Source organism: Falco punctatus (genome assembly GCF_963210335.1).
Source record: "Falco punctatus genome assembly, chromosome: 11".
In the NCBI taxonomy this organism is placed as follows: Eukaryota; Metazoa; Chordata; class Aves; order Falconiformes; family Falconidae; genus Falco; species Falco punctatus.
In genome coordinates, this window is record NC_137591.1 from 35,638,369 (window position 1) to 35,665,549 (window position 27,181).

General features: G+C 37.3%; 1 protein-coding gene across 2 annotated transcripts in view; it reads left to right on the top strand.

Moving 5' to 3' along the window:
- The window catches only part of CAMSAP2 (calmodulin regulated spectrin associated protein family member 2), a 90,863-nt gene that overhangs the window by 55,314 nt on the left and 8,368 nt on the right, over positions 1–27,181 (top strand). For both annotated transcript variants that reach the window (XM_080406787.1, XM_080406788.1), the window contains 10 exons: positions 2,656–2,797; positions 6,203–6,342; positions 13,985–14,078; positions 15,161–15,254; positions 19,782–19,852; positions 20,348–20,417; positions 21,242–23,453; positions 24,723–24,859; positions 25,428–25,648; positions 26,662–26,734. In XM_080406787.1, coding sequence (XP_080262913.1) covers positions 2,656–2,797; positions 6,203–6,342; positions 13,985–14,078; positions 15,161–15,254; positions 19,782–19,852; positions 20,348–20,417; positions 21,242–23,453; positions 24,723–24,859; positions 25,428–25,648; positions 26,662–26,734 — 3,254 coding nt within the window. The remainder of the gene's footprint in view (positions 1–2,655; positions 2,798–6,202; positions 6,343–13,984; positions 14,079–15,160; positions 15,255–19,781; positions 19,853–20,347; positions 20,418–21,241; positions 23,454–24,722; positions 24,860–25,427; positions 25,649–26,661; positions 26,735–27,181) is intronic.

Consider the following 27,181-nt stretch of genomic DNA (forward strand, 5'->3'; position numbering starts at 1 on the left):
TCCTGAGTGTACAGGCAGCTGAAAACATACTCTGAGAAGTAAATCTGTAACATGTTATCTACTATGTGGTAAATACATAAGAGTGTTCATTATTAATGATGAACTCAGAATACACATGAGCACTTACGACAGAGTAGCTGGTGGCTGTTGGTTCATCTTTAGCTGACCTTGTTTATATGCAAGTGTCTTGACTATACCTAGACATAAGTGGAATAAGCTCAAAGATGCTAAATGAGGCTGCTTTAAGATCTCAGAAACAAGATGCCTGCATTAGCATTTATGCTAAAATTAGCACTAGATCTTTATAATAAATGTAGAGGTTCATCTTTTGTATTATTGCATCCATATTCAGTAGCAAACATTGTAACTGATGAGAAGAGTTTCTTCAAATGGAAGTTTATTAAAAATGCATTGCAATTACCAGTGTATTTTGTTTTTCAGTATAATTTCTTTTATCTTTTCAACCAAATTGAAACATGATGCCTGTTACACTCTCATGAATGTAGCATATCAGGTTATATAACTATTTTTCCTCAAGTAATGTGCTTGGCATACTCTCTACCATGAATTAAGCCTGTTTTCTAGGTCCACTGTAATGATATGACACAGTTTCCAGCATCTGCAGGCACCGTTGATGAGGCCAGTGAAGGCATCATAAAGTGACAGACTTTCACAGGATTTACTGTGCAGGACTACTGTATTAGCAATTTAAAATATTTTTGAAGACTTCCATAAAAAAGATGCTATTTAAAAGAATATTTAAATTACACAGGGCTTGTTTGGCCATGATGTTAGAGTTCATATGTCTCCTGTATCTTTTATCCTTATTTCATAATTAATTTGTAATACTTCATAGACTTAATTTCAGTCATTTTGAGGAGGAAGTACACGGACTTATTAATATGATATTTGAAACACAGTGTTTTCATCACAGTGGGTCATTGGATTGCCATAGAGTGAAAAAGGACAAACTTTCACTGCAAGTATAATTGGCCTATTTCATTAGAAATAGTAGGGAGTATTTCTGACGTTGGGGAAAAGCATATTAGTAATTCATGAATCTGACATGTTTTTGTTTGGAGTTGGTGAATATTTCCCGTGGCATGCAAAATGTATAAAAATTTTCATTTTTATACAGCATACTTGACATACAAATACCAGTACATTTCAGGTATGAAATAGACTAACTCTCAGGTTTTTTTTAAATATTAGTTGGTTGAAGTATAAATTCTGTGGGCCAAATACAAGCCCTTTATTTTTCTAGAACTGATGTGTCTGCTGTAGCCAGATTAGACTCATACTTCTTGGACCAGTTACAGGACACTGACATTCACTAAAGATAAGCCTATGTGATCCTTGACAGAAATCCAGTGACAGTAAGTATAGCCTTTGGGTTAGTCTGTGGTTCCACAGACTTTTTCGCCAGCAAAGCTAGTTTGAACTGTTCCCACCCCACCCATAAGACTTCCAGGCTTGCCCACTTATTCACTGCAGGCACTAAGGAGGAGAGAGATGTTGTAGCTGGATAAATGGTTTTACCACTCGGCCTCTATCAGCAGTTGCTCCAGCACAGCAAAAAGGTGGAGAGTGGGAGACAGGAACTGTCTGTCAGCTTCAGCTTTACTGGGAAGAGTAACATCCGCTAGGACTTCTCAGAATTCCTACAGGGAGACTTCCAGTGTAGCGTGTATAGATTAATGATAATAATGTAAAAGTAACTCAGAAACACTCTTGGTATCATAAGTAGTTCTGTGGTATGAAAAAAAGTAATCCTTCAATACTGTTCTAAAAATAAGTCTTGGCAAATAATAAGGAATTAAAATCTATATCACTTTTTTCTACTTCCATTTGTTTTCCCAGGAAGAAATGAAAAGAAATTAAAAATTACAAATGCCATTTTTTTTTAAGCTGCTCTCTTCCCCCCCCTCCCAAAAAGAAAACCGAAAAAAAAACCCAACCAAAAAAACAACAAGCCATGAAAAATATATTCACTGCAGATAAATGCTATCTTGGTATTCTGAACTGATGATCTCTTTATACACCAAGTTGTTTTTTAAAATGTTTCCTTTTGTAAGTAGGCCACTACATGGTCATAACACTTACTGCTCTCTGTGTTTGCAACCGCTTATAGTGACACGTGCTAGTAATAAAAATGGAGCTAATCAAATGCAGATTTCCTTGTTTCCAAATTTGTCATTATGTCAGTTAGATGAATGAGATTTTGGGCAAGATTCTTAGGTGTGTTAACTTTGCAGTCACTTGACTTCCCAGTAAACTGAAGTTACACCAGCTAAGGAATTGCCTCATTGTATTTACACAGAGATCACTTCTGATTTTTATAATGTTGAGTGTTGAATGTTAATTAAGATATATAATGTTATTTAATTCCGTGTGCTATACAGAGATCATCAAAACTTGTTAGTTTTGAAGGAAAGGCTCAATATTAGCATTGTAGGTTCCTTTCCTCTTAGATATTTTTATGCCATTCAAAATGGGGCATAACATGAACAGTCATAAGAAATGTAATACTGAGAATATTCAACTAGTTACTGAATACTGCCTTCTCACTAATAGGGCGTAAACCCCACAGTATGAATGTGTTTCTTCGTGCGTTTCAGAGCCTGTGTCTCTAAATTTCCTCATTCTATATTGTAGGCTCGTTACAGGAAGGAGCAGACATTGCTTAAACAGCTGCCCTGCATTCCGTTGGTGGAGAATCTGCTGAAAGATGGTACAGATGGTTGTGCTTTAGCTGCCCTGATCCACTTTTACTGTCCAGATACTGTAAAACTGGAGGGTATGTGTAACGTGTCTCAGCTTGTAAAAGTATGTCCATAAAAGTTTAAATGTCTGTGTTTGATAACTGTGTGAAGGAATTGCTTAAATATGGTATACAAGAGGCATAATTTGAGTAAGGTGGGTTTTATATTAACTTTGTGCCTGTTTATGTTTACATTTAAATAAAAGGAATCAAGGTGTCCTTCCATGCTGTGCTTACTTTTATGTTATGGTACTTATTTAAACATAGTAGATACATTGTTACAGATCTGACTGTGGCAACACATTTGCCTTTGTTTCTATGAAACTTCAAACTAACTGGAAAACTCTTTTTGAAGCTGCATTAAGTGCTTTCTTGTGAATCTGAATGGTTGTGGATATAAAAGATGGAAGAGCTTAGAATTAGTCAAGTTCTGTGTGGCTGCACTGTATGGCAAATAGTTGCTCTGGGTTCTGAGCTTTTAGTTCACCTGACAGTTACCTATATCATATCTAGAGTAAAAAAAAAAAGTATATATTATTGTCATGCTGTTCTATAATAGCAGTTGTCTCTGATGACGAGCACCTTCATCTTGTCCTTTTGCTCAGTGGCCTGGTTAAAAGTCGGATCTTCCTCTTGGCAACTAAGAGCCTCCTGTAGTTGTAAAATGTCTTGGCAGCTAACACCCATCATTTTCTGCCTGTGTTCTGTCCATGATACCTTTGATGTCGTGGGAACACTTACACAGAAGCATCCTGAGAAATCCAGGAATACGAACAAGGATATAAAGGTTGCTAAGGACTGAAATCTGGAATTCATATACACAGCTACTTTACAGGAAGTTTCCAGCACAGTAGGCATTGAAGATGAAAGACACTAAGATGCATGCATTCAGTATTTTCTTTGGCTTGTGAATTTTGAAAAATAGAACTTTCAATTTACATAAATGTTGCAGCCAAATATATACTATGGTATGCATTTAGGGAAGAGTTGTGTAGTGTTGAATGGGGGTAACACCTAGTTCCTTCTTACTGTTTTAGCATGGCTGAAAGTACAGACAATCCAAAAGATCTTGTATACTTTGCATGACCACATACATACTTACCAGCAGATTCTTCTGGCATCAGACTTACACCAGACGAGGCACATATCATCTTTGGAACTTCAGTTTTAATGTTCTTGTTAGGTGTCCTGACATCTTCCCTAAAGATTTATGAATGTGCATGTCATTGTCTCAGAAGTAAATGCAAAGGTACTTTAAAAAGACTTTGCTCATCTTCCCTGTATTTAAATAATACACTTTTTGGTGCGTGTTAAACTTCACTGAGACTTGGTTCTGCATTTGAACTGAGGAAGGCAGGTAACAAAAAAGCATGGGCTTAAAAATGCGTTAATGAAAAGGAAAAAAAATACTATCTAAAGTTCTCTGTACTCTGAAATACATTGTTTCTTCTCAGTAAGACTTTATTTAACTTTAAAATGTAAGTTTTCTTCAAGGAATAAAAGGCTTCCGATATCAGTGAGTCAGGAAATTGGCTGTTGTACAAAATTGTATAATCTTTCATGAATTTATCGTTCTATCTTAAAACTGTCTAGCTCTTTAAAATCTGTACTATTCTTGCCCACTGTTGCAGAGCTCCATTTTTTCCATGAGTTTGAATCTTGTTCTTGTTTTCTACCTAAATGTGCTTATAGCCTTTCTGCATGCTTTAGTTGTTCTTCCAGCAGTGCCCTTTGGCTTAAATAGCTTCTTCTAATCTGATGTCTACCTTTTTGATATATTTTCTTTCTCTTGTTTTGCCCAGGCTACTGAACCAAGCCTTTTCAGTCTCCCTTTCTCAAGCATATTTCCATTCTCATTATTTTCTTCAGTAGTCTTCCTCTGCAACTAGTCCAGCTTTGGTTCATGTTCCTTGATACACGGATGGTCATACCATATCATCCTTGATACACGGATACACAGAAATCCAGACTGGCATCTCATTGCTGCTTTGTACAGTGCTTCTCTGTCACTACTGGAAATCAATTTTCTGATACTTCTAGCATCACATTTGCTTGTTTTCATAGCTGCATGATGCTGAAAGCTCACAGACATCTTTACATTGGCTAATACACGATACCTTCCTACTCTATATCACCTTCAACCAGTTAATCACATTAGAATTTTATTAGATCCAAGTGCATGACTTCACATTTTGCATTACTAAATTTAATCCCATTTCAGTCAGTTCAGTGAAACATTTTTTTCCACTGATTGTTGTCTGTGGGATTGGGATGATGGGATATGTCTTATTTCCTCAGGGTGGAAATCCTTATCTTGCTATCATCGAGGTAGATTCCTTAGACATCTGAAGAAACCTTTTGTCCTAAACAAATTCAAACTTATGCTCTGTCATGCATTGTTGCTTTAGGAATAAAATCTGATGCATGCTCTGGAAGTATATTTATTTTTCTTTTATTCAGTCCTCCTTTTTAAAGGACTGTCTTTTTTCTAGGAAGTTGTTATTGCTACTTCATTTTCCAAGAAGCAGTCATATAAAGAGAACGGGAGGTTAGCTGGGCGTAAACAGTGTTCAGAGAATACTGTGGAATTACGCTGGCCTGTTCACTGTTACCAGTTATTTGTCTTTAAATAGCACGTTCAAACAGAGAATGATAATTCATGTATCAGAGGCTTCGGATTCTTGTAAAATCTCATATCAAACATGTAAATCCACAAGAACAAATACATAATATTAGGAAGAAATTGCTGTGAGAGTGATGAGGTGCTGGCCCAGGCTGACCAGACAGCTGTGGGTGCCCCATCCTTGGCAGGGCTCAAGGCCAGGCTGAATGGGGCTGGGAGCAGCCTGGGCTGGTGGAAGGTGTCCCTGCTTGTGGCAGGGGGTTGGAACTAGGTGATCTTCAACGTCCCTTCCCACCCAAACCATTCTGTATGGTATTCTAAGACTAAAGTGATGCAGTGATGCTGGTTTTTTGGAAGTTTCAGGGTTAATAGCATTAAAACGTACTCTCAGGTCCCTATGCAAAGACAAGGAACTAGTACCTATGGAGAACTGTTAAAAAGCATACATTTCCTACTGTTGTTGCTGTACAGGATGTGTATTAGTGATTAAATGTGTTTTTTCATTGTGTGGATGTAGCAGGAGGTAGAGCATAACTAATATTTTGACAAAACGCAAAGCAGAAAAAAATAAACGTGTCAATAGTGAAAAAACACAACTCATGTTTAGAAAAATGTCTGAAGATACAAAACTGCAAAGATAAAATGTAGAGTTGTCATTTCTTAAGTTTCTGAAACAAAAAAATAAAAACATTTTGGGGGGGGTGGGGGAAATCAAGTCTGAATTTATCCAGAAAATGTTGCAGAATCCAGCAAAGGAAAAAGCATTTTTCTGCAAATCTATAACTACATCTGATCTTTGCTTCTGTTCTTCTTTTTAGATATTTGTTTGAAAGAAACAATGTCTTTGGCGGACAGCCTGTATAATCTACAATTGATTCAAGAATTTTGTCAGGAATACCTTAACCAGTGTTGCCATTTCAGTCTTGAGGATATGCTCTATGCAGCTTCTTCAATAAAGGTAAAAATAAATAAATAAATAAGAATGCAAGTGGGGTCCACAGGACTGTATTGCTAATGATATTTTTAGTCATCTTTTTGTCTGCTGCTATATAGCGATACGAAAAAGCACGTTGCATCTCATGTGGTATAGCATGCAACACACAAATTTCAGCAGCATGTAAAAATGTCGTCTTTTGGCAGTTATGTTGTTATAGTGATTTCAGAGGTTTTTTTAATACAAAGCACTTGTGAAATTTATGAATTTTTTTTATTTTTGTGCAAAACCTTCACACTTTATCTTCTTTCTGATTAATTAATTGTTAGTTAATGCATGTAATCCATGATATTTCTGGTAAAATATAAGTGATCTGCATTCATTTAAATTTATTAAGGCTTTAACAAAAGGATAAAATAATTGAAGAGTTGTTTTTGGAATTATTACTCACTCTTCTTACTCATTTCTGTGTAGACAGTAATTTTATGGTTTTTAACCTTAAAGCTTTTTCTCTTCCATAAAAGTGTAAAGACCTGAGCTAAATTCATTGTAAAATCCAATGGTTTTATGCCCAGAACACAAACAGGAGCACAGTACCAACAAATACAGTTGTTTGAATAAGCAATTAAGCATTTTCAGTCATTTTGAGATTTTTCTCTTGATAGAAAGTAAAAGTGTTTTTTTATTCTACAATTTGTTTAAACCTATGCGCAAAGACAAGGAGAAATCAAATTATTTCTTGCCTAATTGTAAATTTAATTCTTCATTTTTGTGTCTCTTTAAGACTTTCTTCTGTATAAAACACTCTTGGTTTGCTTAAGATCCTTGCAGCCCTGCCTTTAGGGAATGAAATGTTATTTTTATGGAGTCAGCATATCCATTGCACATGGGATGTAATTGGTTTCTAAATATCTGGGTCATTTGCCTGCTTTTATGATCATTATAGCAGTCTTGCAATCTGAGTCACACAGGCCAGAGTTTGAATACAACTTTGTTGTCTTCTGTAGGGTTGAACCCAATCTTTTGCAAATAAATAATGAGCTATCAGGGTGAGTAAGGGCAGTGGGACTTAAGTCTAGACTACTTAGCTATTGCTCTTATATTTTGTGTATGCAAAATTGCATAGTGACTGCTTTCAATCGGCTTTTGGTGTTTTTAAATTTCAGGTACTTACATACTTGTAAAAAGTCTGCTGCATTGCAGTCTCTTTAGTCTGTAGTTTCCCACCATATGGTCCTACAACCATATTCAGTGATCTTGAATAGGACTGCTTCGGTGCATTTTGATTGTTTCTCTCTGCTTACAGATACATGGAATAAACAGAACTCATTATTCTTCAGTTTCTTTCATGACAATTACTAATACCATTTTTTATAATAATGATTTTTTTCTCAAACCAGTATGCACTAGGAAGCTTGAATTTCAAAAAAAGTAACGGTATAAAATATTTTGTCAATCTCCCAATGCATCAGACTTTACACATTCAAAATGCTACAGACAGTAATTTTGCTGTTTCTGAACGCTTTTTAGAGGGGATTTAGAGTATTTCTAGAACTAAGAAAGCCCTTTTGTGATCATGTTTTTACAAGTTGCTGTGGTGTGGATACTTTAGATGTAAATGCTACAAAGAAAGGCTGTCAAGTTTTCCTTCTAAAACCTGGCACAGAAACTTTTGCTAGTGCTATAAACTCTGTTTTTTCCAGTGTTAATTTGCTTTCTAAATAAATTCATAGTTAAAGGAGCTCTTTCTTAGTTTTCCAGTCCATCTGATTAGAGTAAGTTTTAATAAATGTACATATTCTTCAAAGTCAATGTAAAGATTATTGTCACTTTGAAAAAACTTGTATTGTAAATGGATATTTTAAATATTACGCATTGAATTAAACTGGTTGGAAGGAGTCACCATTATCTCAGTCTACAAGTTTATATACTATGAAGTTGTAGGATTTATAGAAGCATGTGTCTTTGTTTCAGGTGTGTCTTAATCAGCAAAACATTCTGTTTGCTTTCAGGGTGCAGTAGGTGACACTATGCTTTTGGTTGAAAGTCTTTACGTTCGTAGTGGTGACAGAAAGAATAAAAAGAACAAAACTGCTGATACATTACTGGAAAAAGCCTCAAGAAAAAAATTACAACTGAGTTTTTTGAATTACAAAGTTGTGTCTTGTGTGGTCCTAGAAATTACATTGGGTATCTTGACTTCATGCTGGTCCTTGAGAAGGAAGGGAGCAGAGCCTCTTTCTCTTAAAGTGATCAGGCACAAAGTGCACGCCATGCATTCTTTACTGGGCACGCTGCACTGTCCTGTTACATTAAATCAGGGTAGGTTGTAGGTATACAATATGAAAATCTAATGCAGGACTTGACCAAGGTGGTTGTCTCACTTTCGGCTTTCCCATCGAAATGCACAGAAACAAAGTCAGATTAATTTAAAACTTCACTTAACAAACATCCGGAGTCTTTGATATGGGCTTTCAGATTTTGCATCAGATGAAATTGTTGGCTTGGTTCTGTTTTAGCGCAGAGGAGAAATAGGCTTTGTCTGGATTTCTAGACAGCTTTAATGTGTCATAATCATGTGAAGCAGAAAGTAAGTTTTGTGTTGCTTCTCACTTGCTGATTTGTCCTCCTCTAAGAAAAATATATCTGTGAAGTTCTTTGTAAGATGTTTGCTAAGGCAGGGCTACTGATCTTAAAGAAAAAAATATTTGAGTACATTCCATGGATGTTTGAGGCACGACCAAGGGATCATACTGGTTCCTGACTGTTGTCCTTTGAGACAGGCAAACACAAGTAGAGAGAGATTACATGAAAATAATCACAATATTTTATGAATTCTCCTTGCATATTTAACAAGAGAAAAGAATAGAAAATCTGGAATATCTCTAGTTGTGCAGATTGCTTTTTTGCCCTGATCCTCCCTTTTTCCTTCTCCTCCTGTAAGCAGTTTTACCCTGAGACAGAATGTTCGGGGTTTTTTAATACCTTGTTTTGAGCCTGTATCTAGGAAATGACATAGAACTGGAAGAGCTGTTTTATTGTGTCTTGACACACATGTATTTTGCCTATGCAAAGAAGTTCGTAGGAATAGAACTTGCATGAAGTGCATAGGAAGCATGAACCACCGTGCAGAACAGTAAAGATTTCTTCATTGCTTTGGCTCAACAGTTGATTAGTACTGCAGTGTAATAGTCAGTATGTAGCATTTGTGACTTGAATAAAGGTCTTATGGAATATGTAGTTCCTGAAAGGATGTTGTAAGGGACATGTATGATCCTTGAATAGAAAGGAAAAAATGCATGTCACATGTTCCATTTGTCATGTGAGATATATGTTGAAAGTATCTCTAAAAGAGTGAAGACACATCTTTGGTTATATTCTTGATATCTTTAGATCATTCTCTGCCAGTTCATTCTGGTAGGACCACAGGGTTAAGGCCTAAGACCAAGACATTTATGAGGTTAACTGTCAAAGAGGGTACTGATGGATGGCTTGGATCAGTTGAGATTTGCCATGATTTGAGAGCTCACGTAGGAACTTGGCATTTGAAGAATTGACACACAGTTATTGTCTTTTGAAAGTGTTCCTTTACCTGAGCCTTTAGAAATGTGTGGTGGTGTGGGGTATTTTTAGATATTGATCCTAAACTTGTGCTACTCATTTGATCAACACATACTGTTTTACATTCCCTGTTCACTGATAGAGGATCGAATCAGGATGAGACACAGATCACAACCAGTATTAGAACACCCTTTATTAATTCAATTGCTGTTATTAATGGAATTTATTCATTATTAATAAGAGATAACTATTCACACAATCATTCATTTGCTCACACAGTACACACACAGTCATTTTTACTGGGTTGGAGGCCAACCCAGTGGCCTCTCAGCAGTAGGGGGTCATACCAGCCCACCAGTGGCTTTTGGGAAGGTGTCCAGAAAGTCTCTCGAGGTGTTCATTTGCCTGTTTAGGTGTGTGTACATATATATATACACACATACAATCTTGTACTATTTGCATGTACCAACTACTGCAGTTGTGGGCATGGTTAAGGTCATACAACCTGTTGTTGACACTAGCATGTGCTGATGGTTGTACAGATGTGGCTGAGTCCTGCTGTTCTGAGTGTCTGGGTTCTTGGGGATTCAGCAGGGCCACAGCCACAACTCTCTGAGCCTCTGAGTTCTGGGGAAACGTTTCTGTGCTGCTCCGCAGCACGGACACTTCTTCTCTTTGGCCGCTGTTTTCTGACTGTAGAGTCTGTTCACCCGAAGTCATGCAGAAGGCACATTTATTCAGAATGAAAGCTTTCTGAATGTGAAATGAAGCAAATCAGAGAGATGATTGCTGTCTCTTGTCTGCAAAGGGTGTTCCTCTGACCTAAATGTGGGCCAGACTCTAAACCATGCAGAATCACAACTAAGCACATGGAATAGTTACCTTATTTTTGCACTTAAGTTAGTAACCAGAGCCAACAGAACAAACATTTGCACTGTCAAAGGCCCAGTAGGCCAGATGGAGAGGTTGGTTCCAGAGCCTCCTTTTTATTTTTGTTTTTCACTGCTAAATTAAAACAGGAGAATATTGTATCTAAAGGATTGTTTTATACTGAAGTATTTATTGAACTTGAGCACTTCTGAATACTTGTGCTTTCTGATGTAATTTGCAAACAATGTAAGCAGAAGCTGTAATCAACGCAGTGTCCTCAGAGATCTGAAAAACAGTGTTTAGATATGTCACATAGATAAATCCTAGAAATGAAGGGCTACCATGATGTCCACGCATGTTGTACAGCTTTCCCTCCAATCTCAATGTGAAAACCCACTGTGATCAGGCTGCTAACCCAAGCTAGAATTTGCAGTTGAGGTCCCTGTAAGCGTGCATGGATTCCCAACGGACCTGGGAGAGCAGCTGCCTGTGTTTGGTGAGGCAGTTAGGTACCTATGGTGGGTCTTTGTCCAGGGATTTGACTCCCATCTGGCTGGTTTAAAATTATTTGTGATCAGGAATGAAGAGGAGGATTCAACCAGGAAACAGTTCTTTAACAAGTTCTCCCTGAGAGGGACCAAATGCTCCTGACTCATTCTTTAAAGGGAAGCAGCGTGGTTTGCTTTCACTGATGTTCATCAGCCAGTTTTCCCACTTCTTTGTTCTGGTCTGAAACAACACGTAACTGGAGTTTTCAACTTGAGTTATTGTGGCGTTTATTAACCTGTGGCAGAAGATAGGACAAACTGGTAGTGGATACAGCCTTCTCCAGAGAGCTTGGAACACTCCAGTTTTCTTCAGTCTTGACACATTTATGTTGGCACCTTTATAACATATATACTATGGATTTGCATTAGAGATAACTTTCCTGACCAGCTGATCAGAGATTTTTATGTGCATCATGATACAAATTTTACAGTGTATTTCTATGTTTGTTTTGAAAAAAATTCCTAAAAGCATCTGTGGCTGCTTTTGCATTCAATTTTAGTGGATTCAAGCCCGATTACAAATTAGTTGTATCACCTGTATGTATGACCTTGTAACAGTTATTCTATAAATATGCAGATCTAAAACCTGTAAATATTTGGATGGAATTTATTTTAAGTGGCAAGATTTGATATACTGTTTCTGTTAGCTAATTTGATTTAAAAATTAATCGTGTTTTGTGGTGATATTAAAGAAAATGATTTATCTTTTTTGTATAAATTTTTATAAAACAAGCTAACTTATATCTCCCTTGGATACAGAAACAAGCAATGACTTCAGATTTTATACTTAAAATATGAGAATATTTGTTTTTCCAAGAGATAATCTTCCAAGATCTGTTAAACAGAAGTTTTATTGTGCAGTACCAGAAGATGCAATAGATAAAATGTAACCAGTAGCAAGCTGACTACATACAACTAATGAACAGTCTGCAAATATCAAATTGAAAAAATCAAATCAGAATGTTTAGCACATAACATTATCTATGAAGCTGCAAGTCTGCCATCTGCTGTTCAGTGGGTTTGCGCCAGTCCGAACTCTTCAGAGCTTAGTTATTTTTTTACTATTAAAATACTGTTTGCTTCTGAATATTTTTGTGTATAAGTGAATGTGATAATCGTATGGCAAGCTATTAAAACTTTTTTCAGCATAATCAAGGCAAAATCTACAGAAATAATGTCAACATTCTTCCTAGCCTAGGGGTAGCAGTATTACTACAGACTCACAGTCTTTCCAAAAAATTACGTTATTGATCATCATTGGTCTTTCCCATTGATCATTATTATTAACATCCCTTTCTGACTAAAAATAGCTTTTGAGAAAATGCAGGCTCCATCATGATGCTTCACCATCAAACATCTAAAGTAGCCTCAGTTCTAACTGGGCCATGCAGCCAATGGTTTAATTTTTACTTCAGTAAGTATACTGCTTTGGGGATTTTGGAAAAACAAGCGGTCTGCACAGAAGATATTCTTGGCAATATCTGAGTCCTTCATAAACTAGTCACACTATCAAATGCAGCATTTAAACCTAAACGTGATAAACGTGATAAACGAGAATTTAAGTACAATATTATTTCAGATAGGAACAAAGCTATGATTGGAACATTTTATGATTCATTTTTTGTAGTAAAAAAAAAAGTTAAAAATTTAAAAGTTTGAGGGGAGGTGGAAAATATTAGGAGGAATATTGTAGAAATTGTAATATTTAGGAATTGTAGTATTAAAAATCGTATTTTGTCTGAGAAGTACATCTGATTTTTTTCTTTACATATATTGCTTCCTGATTAAATCAGTGTGTGATACCAAAATGCTATCTTAGCGTTTTGTCTGAATGGAAAAGATTTTACTACAATCATTTCCGCATTCGGTTCTGTTGTGCTGAATAAGCAGAGATGAGGTTTTTCCTAGTCTACTTATAGTTTGTATGTAATAACTATGGGAACATCTGGCTGATCACTTCACCATATCCTAAAGTGTATGAGCAGCTTTCAGTCTAAGCGCTTCACTACTTTGCTGGAGTGAAGGCTTATCCACATTAGAAATATTCAGGAAAAATAAATCTCAATCAAAAGTGTCAATTACATATTTAAAGTTGTATTTTCAAATGTACTAATATGGAATTGAGGTTCTCACTTACTATAAACATTTTTGTTGTAAATTTTAGTTTTTTTAAAAAAGATGTTTTTACCCCTAATGCCTGTGCTTTTTTTCCTGAAAGAAAATGACATTTTGTTTAGAATTTTTTTTCAAACATTTGTTTGCACTCCAGCGTTTGAGGTATGCATTTTTAAGGCAACAAAATTAATGCAGCAATGGAAGTGGACATTTGAGGGAGTGCAAATACAGTGAAGCTGTCAAAAGAAGTCTTGATGGAAATCTTACATAGTCTGGATACAATTTTTTAGTACACCCTCTGTGGGCATACACCAGCTATGCTCAAATATACGGCTCAACACTGAATGTAAGCAATCTTGCCTATTTATGTAATTATGCAGTGGAAAGTTAATGGGTCCATCACAGAATACAAAGCTCGTTTCTTCTCTTTCCTACTGGATCACAAAAAGCTTCATCTTTCTGCTTAGATTTTCCTCCTCAAGCTGGTGAGTTGACAACAGAGAATTTAGAGACTTTGCAGTCATATATGCCTGAATCAACCAGAAAATTTTTTTCTTTGGTGTTTTTTGTAGAGCAACTACATGGTGTTCATGGCAGAATTGTTCTGGTGGTTTGAAGTAGTGAAGCCATCATTTGTACAACCTCGTGTTGTTGTGCATCCCGAAGGTAATTGTATTAAAGATTGGTTTTAATAAGCATGGGGTTTGTATGTATATTTACAGATTGCCATTGTGTTCACAAATGCAGTGAATATTTTAGTTAACAGGATTTGACAGTGTACAGCCCCCTTAAAGAAGGAGCAAAGTACTTTTTCCTCATGTTAATCTTAATCTCATCTCATAAATAATTAGATTTAGTTGTCTATTACCAAACAATCATTTAAATTGTTGTGGTATAATCACTTGCAAATTTTCCTAACCTAAACAAGGCTAGAATCCATTTATACCCATGCAGGGATTATGAACATAATGAGGAGCCAAAAACAGAATTTAGCCTGAAGAGCTTGTGTTGCCAAGGAGCAGATAGCAAGAGAAAGAAACATAAATGCGGGAAAAGTGGACAGGTAGTTAATTGTAAAATTGCATTTTGTACCTGGATGATGCAAATGCCCAGTCTTCCAACAGTAAATTTTCAAAATTAAAAATTCCCCTTTCAGGTAGATCTTGAGATCTGTTAATGAGTCATGGTAACTTAAACATTCATACAGTAGTGCTGTGGCTGCCTCTTCAAGAGTTAGGAAGGGATTTTTGTTGTGTGCCTTTTATACCTTTTTTTCATTTGTATGCTTTATAGCATATACAAATCCAGTTTACGCCTTTTAAATATTGCTAACTAATTTAGGATATGACCAAAATACTATTTTCTAGCTGAAAAGTCAGTCTTAAGGGTTTGGGACAAAAAAAATTTTATCAAAAAAATTTCTTCCAGAAGAACAATATTTATTTTTGCTGAGATGATTGCTTGCTTTTAATTTTGTGGCTCTGTCCAGGTTTTTCTTTATTATTTCTTCCCTTGCCTTTTCTAGTAGTTTTTGTCATGCTCCATTCCCTTAGTCAGTGCCACTATGAGAACTTGAGAGGAGGTAAAGCTGAAAGGAAGCGACTGGGTTTCAGTGCAAATAATGGAACCAATGAAAATTCTTTAAATCTTTAGAAATCATTAATTCATGTTATTTCAGACAGCTTTTGTACTGTGGATTTTAATTAAATACTAAATGCTAATAACTTGAGGTTCATTCTTCCTGGCAGCTGAACCTGCAAAAGATGCAGCTTCTGCTCACAGCTTGAATGCGAACAGAAGAAATTATGTGGATGGCCCATCTGGTTCTGACTTTGTAGCCAGGTAATGTCAGAGAATCACTAGTACTGTTTCACAATCTTCTCTTTATATTCAAAATCAAACACAGGTTTTTTTATTTAGTTTTGTTGCCTTTTTGCAGTTCTCAAGGCTTGAGTTCCCAAATATAACCTAGAGAATCTTGTGGAAGATCCCACAGTTGAGCTGTTTCCCCCCCTGCCCAGTTGTACGGCAGGCTGCGTGTTCACGTCTGTACAGGTTGTGGTTGTCACTTTGACAGTGTGCTGTTGCCTCACCAGTTTACAAAATGACCCTTACCATTCAGCAGAGAAGTGCCACATGACCCCTTTGTCCTCTTCAATTTCGTGTGGGGCTGCTGACCAAGTGTGCTCTGAAAGAGCTATTTTTCTGGAATACACAGCAAATTTTCCAAAAACGGTAAAGTAAGTAAACTAAGGTAACAACAAGAAAACCACTGAGTGATGGGTTTAGTTTGGTCTGATTGTATTACTTAAGTACCATGAAGGTCAAATAGGTAAAAATAAATACTTATGCTATGATGAACTTCCCAAATCTTGTGAGCATCAAGGATGGAAAACTAACTGCTTTATTAAATATGTTTAGCATTATTTGTATTTTTTGTAAATATATGTGAAACATTTTTAGTATTACTGTTACAGATTTGGAAGCAATATAAAAACATCCTGTTTCTTTTGTGGTCTCTAGCTGATCATATATTTGATTCATTTCCCAGGGGAGATCTTGCCACTCTCTAGAACTACCTGATAGCAGGCTGTAGCAAGGTGAATGTGGGTCTCTTCTCCCCAGTAACAAATGACAGGACAAGAGCACGTGGCCTCCAGTTGCACCAGGGGAGGTGTAGGTTGGATATTAGGAAAAAATTCTTCACTGAAAGGGTGGTCAAGCACTGGAACAGGCTGCCCAGGGAGGTGATGGAGTCACCATTCCTGGAGGTGTTTGGAAGACATGTACATGTGGTGCTTGGGGACATGGTTTAGTGGTGGACTTGGCAGTGTTAGGGTTAGTGGTTGGACTTGATGATCTTAAAGATCTTTTCCAACCTAAATGGAAATGGTTCTATGATAAGAGGCAGAAATTGCACATTAGGTCTTCTTTCTAATCTTCCTTTTGATAGGATTAAGAAAGCCCTCCAGTGATCTGATCTGAACAAAGTGCATAAGGGGTAGCATTGCATTACATTTATCATTTGGGGTCAAAGGTTTGTTGATTGTGTCTGGAATGACACAGAGAAAGATAAAATTAGCATTTCAATTGGATATTCAGCAAATTGTTACCAACCCAGCTAATCCTGTTCAGCCTTTTCTGTTGTTTTTGGATGGAGTTATCATGGAGGCGGGGGAATTGTTTGGTTGGTTTGAGGGTTTCTTTGGGGTTGAGGGTTTTTTTAGTGTTTAGGAACCTATGCTGACTTTAATCAGGGAGTAATAATTTTTACTATCGTTAAATGCTGTGATTCCAAATTTCTTTTTCCTGTGTGTATCTGAAGTGTTTCCCTTGCAGACAATAGTTATTTTAGTGTAAACTGAGCATATAAACCAGGAGAACAACAAACAATAGCAGGGGTTGCCAAGGTGATTCACACTTTGCAAAGCCACTGCTAGCAGTCCAACAAAGGACTTTTAACTGTGACTGTCCTACAGAACCAAGAAAGGTTTGCACTAAAAAATCACTATTTGTATGTAGTTTCCAACCTAATGTCCCCTTTTTAGAGCCCTTTGTGACAAAAATTTTAGTGACTTATCTTTTTGAAGTTCTACAAAGATAGTAAATCTTATGTCAGTCACACTTAAAGAAACACAGAGTTCTGTGCCATACTTATTCTTGTGCGGTAGTCATCACTGTGGAGATTTTCTTTAACTGTAAAGAATGTTAATAGGTGAATACTGGACAACACCGCAAGAGAAGTCTTATCTGTAGCCTTGACTGTGTGAAAAAAAAAAAATCCTGGCAGCTGAAGCCATTAACCATACATTTATCCCTGCTCTGACAAATTCTGTCAGTAACATAGTATCTTTTTTGATCCAAATTAATCTGCCGTTTCTTCAGATTTGTACATTTTGTCTGTGCAGATGGTTTTGGCCTCTAAACCGAAGAGGATTGAGTAGTAGTTTTACAATAAGCATCTGAATTCAGTTCATAAACGCTTACAAAAGGCTTTATGTTTCTTAGTGCCATTACCATTCCAAATTCAACAAGTCTGTAAATTGCCACCAACGTGTTTTGTGAGACGTACTGAGAGATATAGTAAAAACCGTTGTGAACCCTTTGTGGGTGGTGGATTGCGTATTCTGCTAGCTCATCACAACACTTTTCTAGTGTCTCTGCAAGTGATGGATATGGTTTTGTTTTGGAGTATTATGAGAGCAATCCATGAGTAATAGAAAGAGCTATATCTTTTCTTATAAACCAGTATACATCATTGTAGAGGAATTATAGAGGCATGAAGGCAGGTTAATTATCATTGATAATATACAGCTGTGGGCTGGCTTCAGGGGTGGTGGGCTGGCTGACGTGGATGATGTGCAGCTGTGGCTGATTCCTGCTAGGGAGTTAAATAGCTCCAAGGAGTGTGGAAGAGGAGCACTGGATGAGGAAAGACCTGGAAGAAGCAGAGGGAGGAGAGACAAGGAGAGGCCCCAGGAGAAGCAGGGGGCTGGGATGAGGAGAGGCTGACTGGAAGAGGAGCCGGAGAAGGAAGAATCCTGACGGAGCAGAGGCAAGAAACAGGGTGGGCTGGCCTGAAGAGGATGAAGAAACAGCACAGACAGTAGATGAACTTGTGAATCCCTGTGGGGGATCGGTGGCTGTGCTGGGGCAAGGTGTGGGAACTGCTTGTTGAACTTAACCTGGGATGGTAAAAGCCATGTTGCAGCTGGCTGGTTGTGATAGTGCTGCGACACATCATCCAACTGGATGACGCTTCACCGCATTGTAGGACAGAGGAGGAGCCCAAGAAGTTATCTCAGATGGTAGGGATCTAACACACAGGCTGCAGGCTCCCTGGCAGAACAGACCTGGCTGCAGGTGGCTGTGATCCTGACCACCTTCTCTGTCCCAGCTGCGTGTTCCTGCCCCCTTGAGTGTCTGATGTCGTCATTTCAGTGCCGAAAACGGAAAAAACTAACCCAGTTGGAAAAAGTGCCTGTTTTTTCTGTTGGCTTATCTTCTTGAAATGACTCAGAAGATTGGATGGAAAGCCAGATCCAGCGCAGTGAAGGGAGTGGGACTTGTGGCAAGGAGCATGTCTGAGGTTGCCATGGGACCACAGTCATGGTGGCAAAATCAGTCTTTTCTTGAGGGAAAATGAGGTATATGGATTTTCTGTGTGGTAGAAAAATTTCACAGGCTGCTGGAACAAATTTTGAAAGCATGCTTTTCTTTTAAGATAACTTACAGACATTGTACCTATGATTTTTAAATATTCACGGAAATCTTAAGTGCCATTTAAAACAGATGTCATGTAGCTAGCGTGTAGTGCTACTAACACAAAATCGTGAATTTCTGAGAAACTATTTTGAATTATTTAATATATACTTATGAAAGATGCTGTTGTAGATTGTAAAACAACAATATTTTTCTTAAACTGATGTGAATATCCTTCCCACAAATATTATTTAGAAATATTTATACAGCGTACTGTATATAAACTATAAAAGCACCGAACAAATATTTTGAAAATTACTGATTGAAGAAAGGGAATTTATGAGCGTGCTTTTGAACTCTGAACAAAATTCAGCACATGAAAGGATTTAATCCAGTGTCATTTGGAAGTCTGGCTTCTTTAGAAGTGTTTTACATACAAATGCATGTGTCTTTGTTCTAATCCTGAAGAAGAACCTTGATCAAAAGATCAAAACGCTGAATTTCATTAATCCTATTCTGGATTAACACAGCTAGTCTATTACAGAACTTCACTATCAACCAATAGAAAGTATCTGCTCTAAGTGGAAACAGAGGCAATCTTCTTAATTACTGTTGTATTAGTAAGTATATTTTTTGTTTATAAAGTCTCATCTATCACAAAATCTCCTGTATCACTTCTAGTGCATATTGCTGTCCAGACACAAAGTAGACGTTTCAGACTAAGCAACTGAAGAGATACGCATGAAAAATATGTGATATGAGCTGCAGTCTCTCAGTTTTGAGGCCACTAGGAACTGTCTCATTTTGTTTGGGTTTTTTGCTAAAATCAAACCTAAAAATGAGAACCTTTCAATAACGCCACTTAAATGAAATAGATCAGGAGACAAGTATGTTAACAAAACTAACACTGCTCTGTGGCTGTTTCTGTAAGAGGACTACCTTTTTGAGTTTTTGGTCTATCTGCATTAGGTGCACTTAAAGGTAGTAACTGTGGTAATAATATTTTCAGTTAATAAATTAATATTTCAAGAGACTTACACCTCGCTTTCTTCCCTGTTACAAAAAATAAATCTGTTTTTGTGTTGGCCCAGCACGTGAAGTCTGGTTGCCCTTTAGATATGTGGCTTTTGATGTATTACTTCTGAGTTAATGTCTCTTGCTTTACAGATTGGAAAGTCCAACTTGCACACCATCTCACCAACTGCATACGCCCCAGCAGCCTTATTCATCTGTTCCAGGTAATAATTTACAAATGGGTGGAAGACGCAGTGAGACAAGATGGTGTTTTCTGAGTAAATTGCTATCTTGCTTATGTTTATTCTAACATTACTTACGGAAAAATTACTGGGAGAGCTTTACGTGAAAAACTAATGAATGAGTTCTGTAATTTATGAAATGTATAAATGGGAAGGTTTGGTTTGTACCTCTTACATTGTGTGTATATTTTTTTAATTTTACTTCTGTTTTGATTATGTGGAATATGGCTTACAACAAGTATTTGTAGTGTATTGTAGTATATTTTACTCTAGTAAATTCTTTGATGAGGGGTATAATATGTATATTCAGGATGAAATTGATTTAATTGCTCTACTTGTATTCTCAGTATAAAACCACTTTTTTTGCCATGGCAGTGTTCTAAGTAGTGAAGCAAACTAATTTGTTAAAGCAACAGAAGGTGATGTTAAAATAATTTTTCAAGCGGTTACCTTGGGTTCTATTTTAATTGCATTTAGGAGTCATCAGAAGGTCCACTTCGATGTCTTATGTAGATGGGTATGTAGGGACATGGCCCAAAGAGAAAAGGTAAGCAGTCTTAGCTTACAGGTTAATTACAAAATGTTTATTTATTGTTCATACATGGTAGTAAATGCTCCATTGTAGTTTGGATGTTCACCGTCCTGTAATAAGAGTTCTTGTAAGCAACTTGCAAAGGTACAAAAAGAAGGAGAAAACTGTATCATGGAGTAAGAACTTGGTAATAGGAAACAAACTTCTATAAATAAGTCATTCATTTTTTACATTGAAATGGGGTATATTTGAGATATTTGAATTGTTGGAATTAAATATGTTCCCATTGGCTCATCACAATCAACTAAAAGTGGTAAGAGTAACATGGCTAATGAGCTCAGTAGCATTTTAACTTATATTATTTTGTGGAGAGTAGGAATGATCAGGGTGAATGTTTTGTTTTTCAGTTAGACCAGTCATAAACTTTTAAACTTCAGAGTGTAAACCAAAATTAAAATGGTAAAGAGTTATAGTGATGGGTTATTTGGTAAGCTTAAATTGTGTCTCTTTTCACACCTTCCTACCGATCTACTATGGCAACCCTTATATTCCTTAAATGCCCAGAATTTATTCCAAAGTAATAAAAAGCATTGGTTATCTCTGGGTAAAATGTTGTTATATACTATTTTATTGTGCATTTTTCATGATATTTTTATCTGTTCATTAAATATATTTAAAAAAATGTATATTTTATTACATTTAAAGCAAGGCAAAATACAGTTCACCTAACAGTGCCTTTAATATTACAATCTTAAAATAATTTTAAAACAAAATGTGATTCTGTGATTATTATTAATCGTGAGTTGCTCGGTTATTTCTTTTATTCTGATCTCTATTAGGTCATCATTACATGGAGTTTCATTTGACATTTCTTTTGACAAAGAGAAAAGCATTCCAGTATCTACTCCAAACAGAGGAATTACTAGGTCTGTGAGCAATGAAGGCCTTACCCTAAACATCAACCGCATGCCGAAACATATTAGAAAAAATCTGTCCTTCAAACCAGTAAATGGAGAAGAGGAAAATCAAGATATTGAAGAGGAAAAGGACATGGTACCTCATAAAGACATAAAGGCCAATCAATCTCTTAACACAAATCAAAAAAATGCCAATGAGAGCAGCCACTACAGGTTTCCAAACGGAGCTCTGCGAAACAGGTCAGTTCTGGATGATTTTGGCAATCAGATTGAGCCACCAAGCATTGAAGAGGCTTTGCAGATAATTCATGACACTGAAAACTCTCCCAGAGTTATTCAACCGGACCAGATTACAAATGGGTTCTTTCTTCACAATCAGGAAATGAGCATCTTGAATTCAAACATTAAGCCAAATCAGTCTACCCCTGATATAATTACAGACACAAAAGGTACTCTAAGTCCTGTGACTGACAATACAGAAGTAGATACTGGAATACATGTCCCTTCAGAAGATATTCCAGAAACAATGGATGAGGATTCTTCTTTGAGAGATTATACTGTAAGCATGGACTCTGACATGGAAGAACCATCTAAATTTCTTCAGGATTATGACATGCGAGCTAGCAGTCACAGAGATCAATTAAGTCCCTGTCCCAGCTCAGTAAGTACTAAATCACAGGCAGGCAGCAGTGCTTCTTCAAGTTCAGGGGTTAAAATGACCAGCTTTGCAGAGCAGAAATTCAGGAAGCTGAATCACACAGACAGTAGAAGCAGTGGAAGCAGTTCTCAGAAAACCACACCAGAAGGTTCTGAGCTGAACATTCCTCATGTGGTTGCTTGGACTCATATTCCTGAGGAAGCATCTGTTCCTCAAGGGAGAGACACTACCCAGTTACTGGCTTCTGAAATGGTACACCTTAGGATGAAGCTAGAGGAAAAGAGGCGAGCTATTGAAGCACAGAAGAAGAAAGTTGAAGCTGCATTCACAAAGCAGCGGCAGAAAATGGGAAGAACAGCATTTCTTAATGTTGTGAAAAAGAAAGGTGATGGAGTATCACCTCTCCGAGAAGAAGCAGCAGGAGCGGAAGACGAGAAGGTATTCACTGACAGAAATCGGTTGAAAGAAAAAGAAACTCAAAAATCAGATGAACAAACTAGTAAGACTTCAGAAGTAATAAAAGAAAACCCTGAAAATTCTCATAGCAAATGGTTAAAAACTCCTGCTACTCCTATGGATGGTGAAAAGCAATGGAATTTAGCAAGCCCCTCAGAAGAAAATTTTAATGAAGGAGATATCTTAGAATACACGAAATCTATCGAAAAGCTAAACTCTTCCCTACACTTTTTACAACAAGAAATGCAGCGTCTATCCCTTCAACAGGAGATGTTGATGCAGATGAGAGAGCAACAGACTTGGGTTATTTCTCCTCCTCAGCCTTCTCCTCAGAAGCAGATTCGGGACTTGAAGTCTTCATCAAGGCAAACGGGAACTTCGTCTCCCATTGCACCTTTCTCACAGGAATCTCCTCGCTCTACGCATCAATTTCCACAGTCTTCCAACAGGAAGACTGCCTCTTTTCACGTTAAAATGCAAAGGACTCCTAGGCCAAACGAGCTGAAAATAACACCTTTAAATCGTACCTTGACTGCCCCACGGTCTGTGGATAGCCTTCCTCGTTTGAGGAGATTTTCTCCAAGTCAGGTTCCCATTCAGACTAGATCATTTGTTTGCTTTGGAGATGATGGTGAACATACAGGTGAGCCTCAGTTAGGGGGAAATCTTTTGAAGGATGTCAAGCCTACAGAAGAGGTGGTAAAAGAAGAAGGACCAAACCTGCCGAAACAGTGTGAACTGAAGTTAGAGGAAAAGGAGATTAAGCCTATTGAATCTAATGTTTCTGAAGTATTATCTCAGCCTATCACAGAAACTGTCTGTGTCACCCCAAATGAAGATCAGCTAAGCCAACCGATTTTACCAGCACCAGCTCCCAAAACAGCTAACTTAATTGAAGTTTCCCTATCGGATTTGAAGCCACCAGAAAAAATGGAAGTATCTGTTGAGAAATATGAAGGTGAGAGTGATAGAGAACAATTTGAGGATGACCAGAAAGTGTGTTGTGGATTCTTTTTTAAGGTAAGAGAACTAGTGGAAGTGTATGTCTGCTATTAAGCTTCCTTTGAAAGGGAACTTCTTAATCCAGATACGGATTTCAGTGATGATTTTCCGTTGAAGTCAAAGCAGGTGGTTCTGCAACTCTAAATGTACAAGCATATCTTTTGCACTTGATGATTAATTTGGCATTGCAAGAGTGGTGAGATTCTACCATGCTGCAGTTCTGAGCATACCAGAGTATCCCTTTCCATTCATAGCTGTGGAAGAGTTGATTTTTAACATAAGCTTGGGTGATCGTAATTAAATACGCTTGCATTTTGCCTCCACGTCCCCATCCCACCCCCAGATTTAACTATAAGGTTTTGAAGTACATAGCAGCCTGCATTTTTAAAACACTGACTGTCTCAGAGTTGTACTTTGGAGAGCCTTTTACCCTCTCATGGCTGGCTGAGGAAGTATAGTCTCCTGAGACTCCCTTTTGAAGTTGGTATTTGGGAGCACTCCCTGTTGTCTTATTAAAGAGTTATATTCAGACAGGCTTTTAACTGTAACGCACGTTGTAGGAGAGTGGTCTAGACACTGAAAGCCATCAAGATTTTGAATTTGGAATACCCCAAAATCTTGTATCATGTGTCTGAGGTGTGCCTTGCTTGTCTGGAAGTGTTCCTCAGTTCTAACAATACACCTGGCTTGATCAGCAGACATTACTTTTTCATAGTTACTGGTTTTGGTGATAATTACCTTAATCTCTGTATACATAGAGTCTTCCAAAGCTGAATACAGAAGTTTATGCAGTGTGGGTTCTGACTCTAAACTAAAATCACTTGGGTTTTTTCCCTAGGGGTATATTTCCCTCTCTTTCTCTCTCCTTTTCATTATAGTTGTTGTTGTTGTTATTTTATTTCCACTATTAAATTGTCCTTATCTCAACCCACGAGTTTTGCCATTTTCTGATTCTCCTCCCCATCCCACCGGGGAGGGGCTGGTGAGCAAACAGCTGCGTGGTACTTAGTTGCCGGCTGTTAAACCATGACAATTTCACTTAGCAAGTTTTCTCATATCAGTGTTGAATTTCATGTTTGACTTGAGAAAGGAGGAATCCTTTTATGAAAACTTTTTAGTAATCTTAAGAAAAATATTTTAAAATAAACTTCAAACACTGCAAAAGTATATTAGGATATTGTAACCCAATGTACAGAATTAAGTGTCTAATGGCTTGCCAAAGTCAGTTGCTGAATTCAGAGATCTTAATATTTTTGGGTCCTTTCCTTCAAATACTGTTGCTGCTAGGATGATCAAAAGGCAGAAAATGATATGGCAATGAAACGAGCAGCATTATTGGAGAAGCGTTTGAGAAGGGAAAGAGAGACTCTGCTTCGAAAGCAGCAGCTGGAAGCAGAACTAGAACATAAGAAGGAAGAGACAAGGTAAAAGTACATGTTCTGATCCAAATGATCAATAACTGTGAACGTAAAATTGTCTGGTTTAGTTTGAAGTGTAACTTACGTGTCAGAAAATTGCATCTTAATATCCAAGATATTTAATTCTAGAGTCAGATGTGCTGAGGAGCCCAGCTGAAGACACGTGTCAGCTGATCCTGCAAAATCAGCAGGTGGCATCAGTCTGTTGCTCACGCTCAACATATGAGCTCTGCTAGCCTGAGTGAAGCTCCTCAGAGCACTGCCCTGCCCTGCATTTCATATTCTGCGGGAGAGTGTATCACCTGGGGCTTCTTTCTGCACAAATGCACAATGCTCATTCAGTTACAGTAGTCACGCTAATAAACATGGTTTTGATTTTACTGGTAACAGTATCCCAAAAGGCTGAAACTGTCTGAACATTGGGGCGGGGGGGGGGGGGAGGCAAGTTCCTTTTACTGACGTCTGACAACTCTAAAGTTTCAAAAATCTGACACTTGTGTTGGCCTTACTGGACTAACTAAAGCTGTTAATCTGGAAAGTTTCTACTGCTGAATTTATTTGATAATTTTTTTAGACGCAAAACGGAAGAAGAACGTCAGAAGAAGGAGGATGAACGAGCACGGCGAGAATTTATTAAGCAAGAATATATGAGAAGGAAACAGTTAAAGCTTATGGAAGAAATGGATACCGTCATAAAGCCACGTTCCCTCTCAATCAAACAAAAAAAGCCACGTCCAAAATCAATTCATAGAGATCATATTGAATCACCTAAGACGCCAATCAAAGGTCCACCAGGTAACAAATGTTCATGTGGGAAAAGAGTCTGTTCATGCTAAAACACCGGCTTGTTTTTGGGTACTGACAAGCACGTGCATTTAGTAGTGTTGTGCTAAATTGAAGCTGCATGTGACCAAACTAGAAAGCAAAATTTGCCAGAAATTGAGATGAATGTCACTTAACTGCTATACGTGCATGCGTATATCAAGAAACAAAAAGGTTAACTGTATGAAAACCCACTGGAGGCACCAATGTGTGTTGCAAGTTCCATACACACCCATGTATTCTTCACTAATCTCTTCTTGCACCTGTAGAGCTAAGAATGAATAAAAGTGGAGAGGTAAGAGATTGATAAATAAAATGGTTATAAGGTAAGAGTATTTAAACTCCTGCTTAGTACAGACAAAATTAAAATTAAAAAGTTACTTTTATATTTCATGGGGTTTTCTATTTTGCTCACTGACCTACTACATGTATAGTATTGACATAGCAGCGCTAATCATGTGGAACAATTTAGCATTCTTTTAGATCCCACGTAACTGCAGTAATGATTAGAAGTATTGCTAATTTACAATTAGAAGACTGCCCAGTCATCCTTTTTGTTACAGCATCATACAGCTTTGTTATTCTGCTGCATTTTCGCTAACTGGCTTGGTCCACCTTCCAGTAATCCATCCCAAGCTTTAAATTAAGTCTTGTAAGCTCTCTTTCATGAAGACTTACCTAGCTTTGATTGCTTTCTTTGATTTGTGTAGTGCCAATATTCCCCTGTCCATGCTTCACATCAGTACTTAGGCTGGGACCATCCCAGTTGGCTGCAAATGGCTGGGTATCAGCAACTGTTTAGATGAAGTGTGCCACATATGCATGCAGGTATATCATGTACGGGTGTAAGAGTGTTGTATATAAAACCTCTTACTGACTTTCTGATGCTGGTGTTAGGTCTAATGAACAGACTCTATACTTGCGTAGGTTTATGAGCCTTAACTTTGTTTTTATCCAGGTTCACAGCTTTATCATGTTTTTTTCAGTATCTAGTCTTTCATTGGCATCGCTGAATACAGGGGACAATGAGAGTGTGCAGTCAGGCAAGAGGACGCCAAGGTAAAGCTAAAATAACCATTTCACTTAATAAAATTCGATAATCAGCTATGTAAAACTAGCATGAATTTTAAAGAGGTCATGTATATATTGTGTACTCCAAGAACATGTAAGTTTTCCTGATTTGAGGCATTGATTGTTCCCTAAATGCCTGACAGGGAAAACTAAGCCATCATAATTTGTTTCCCAAATTTTACCAAGTAAACCAGTTGGGCAGCTATAAATGAGGTCAAAACAAAACACCATTCACACAGCCTCTTTAATCCACCTCCTTGTGTTTAAGACTTAACATGTGGAGAAGTTCCTGTATTTTTTTCCCCTTAGCAGTCATACACGGAAGTATTAAATGTTCACTAGGACTTCAGCCTTTTCCAAACTACAGAATTTATTCTCCATTAAAAATCACCTTAAAATAAAAAGAGATTAAATTAAAAGATGATGTTTGATTTT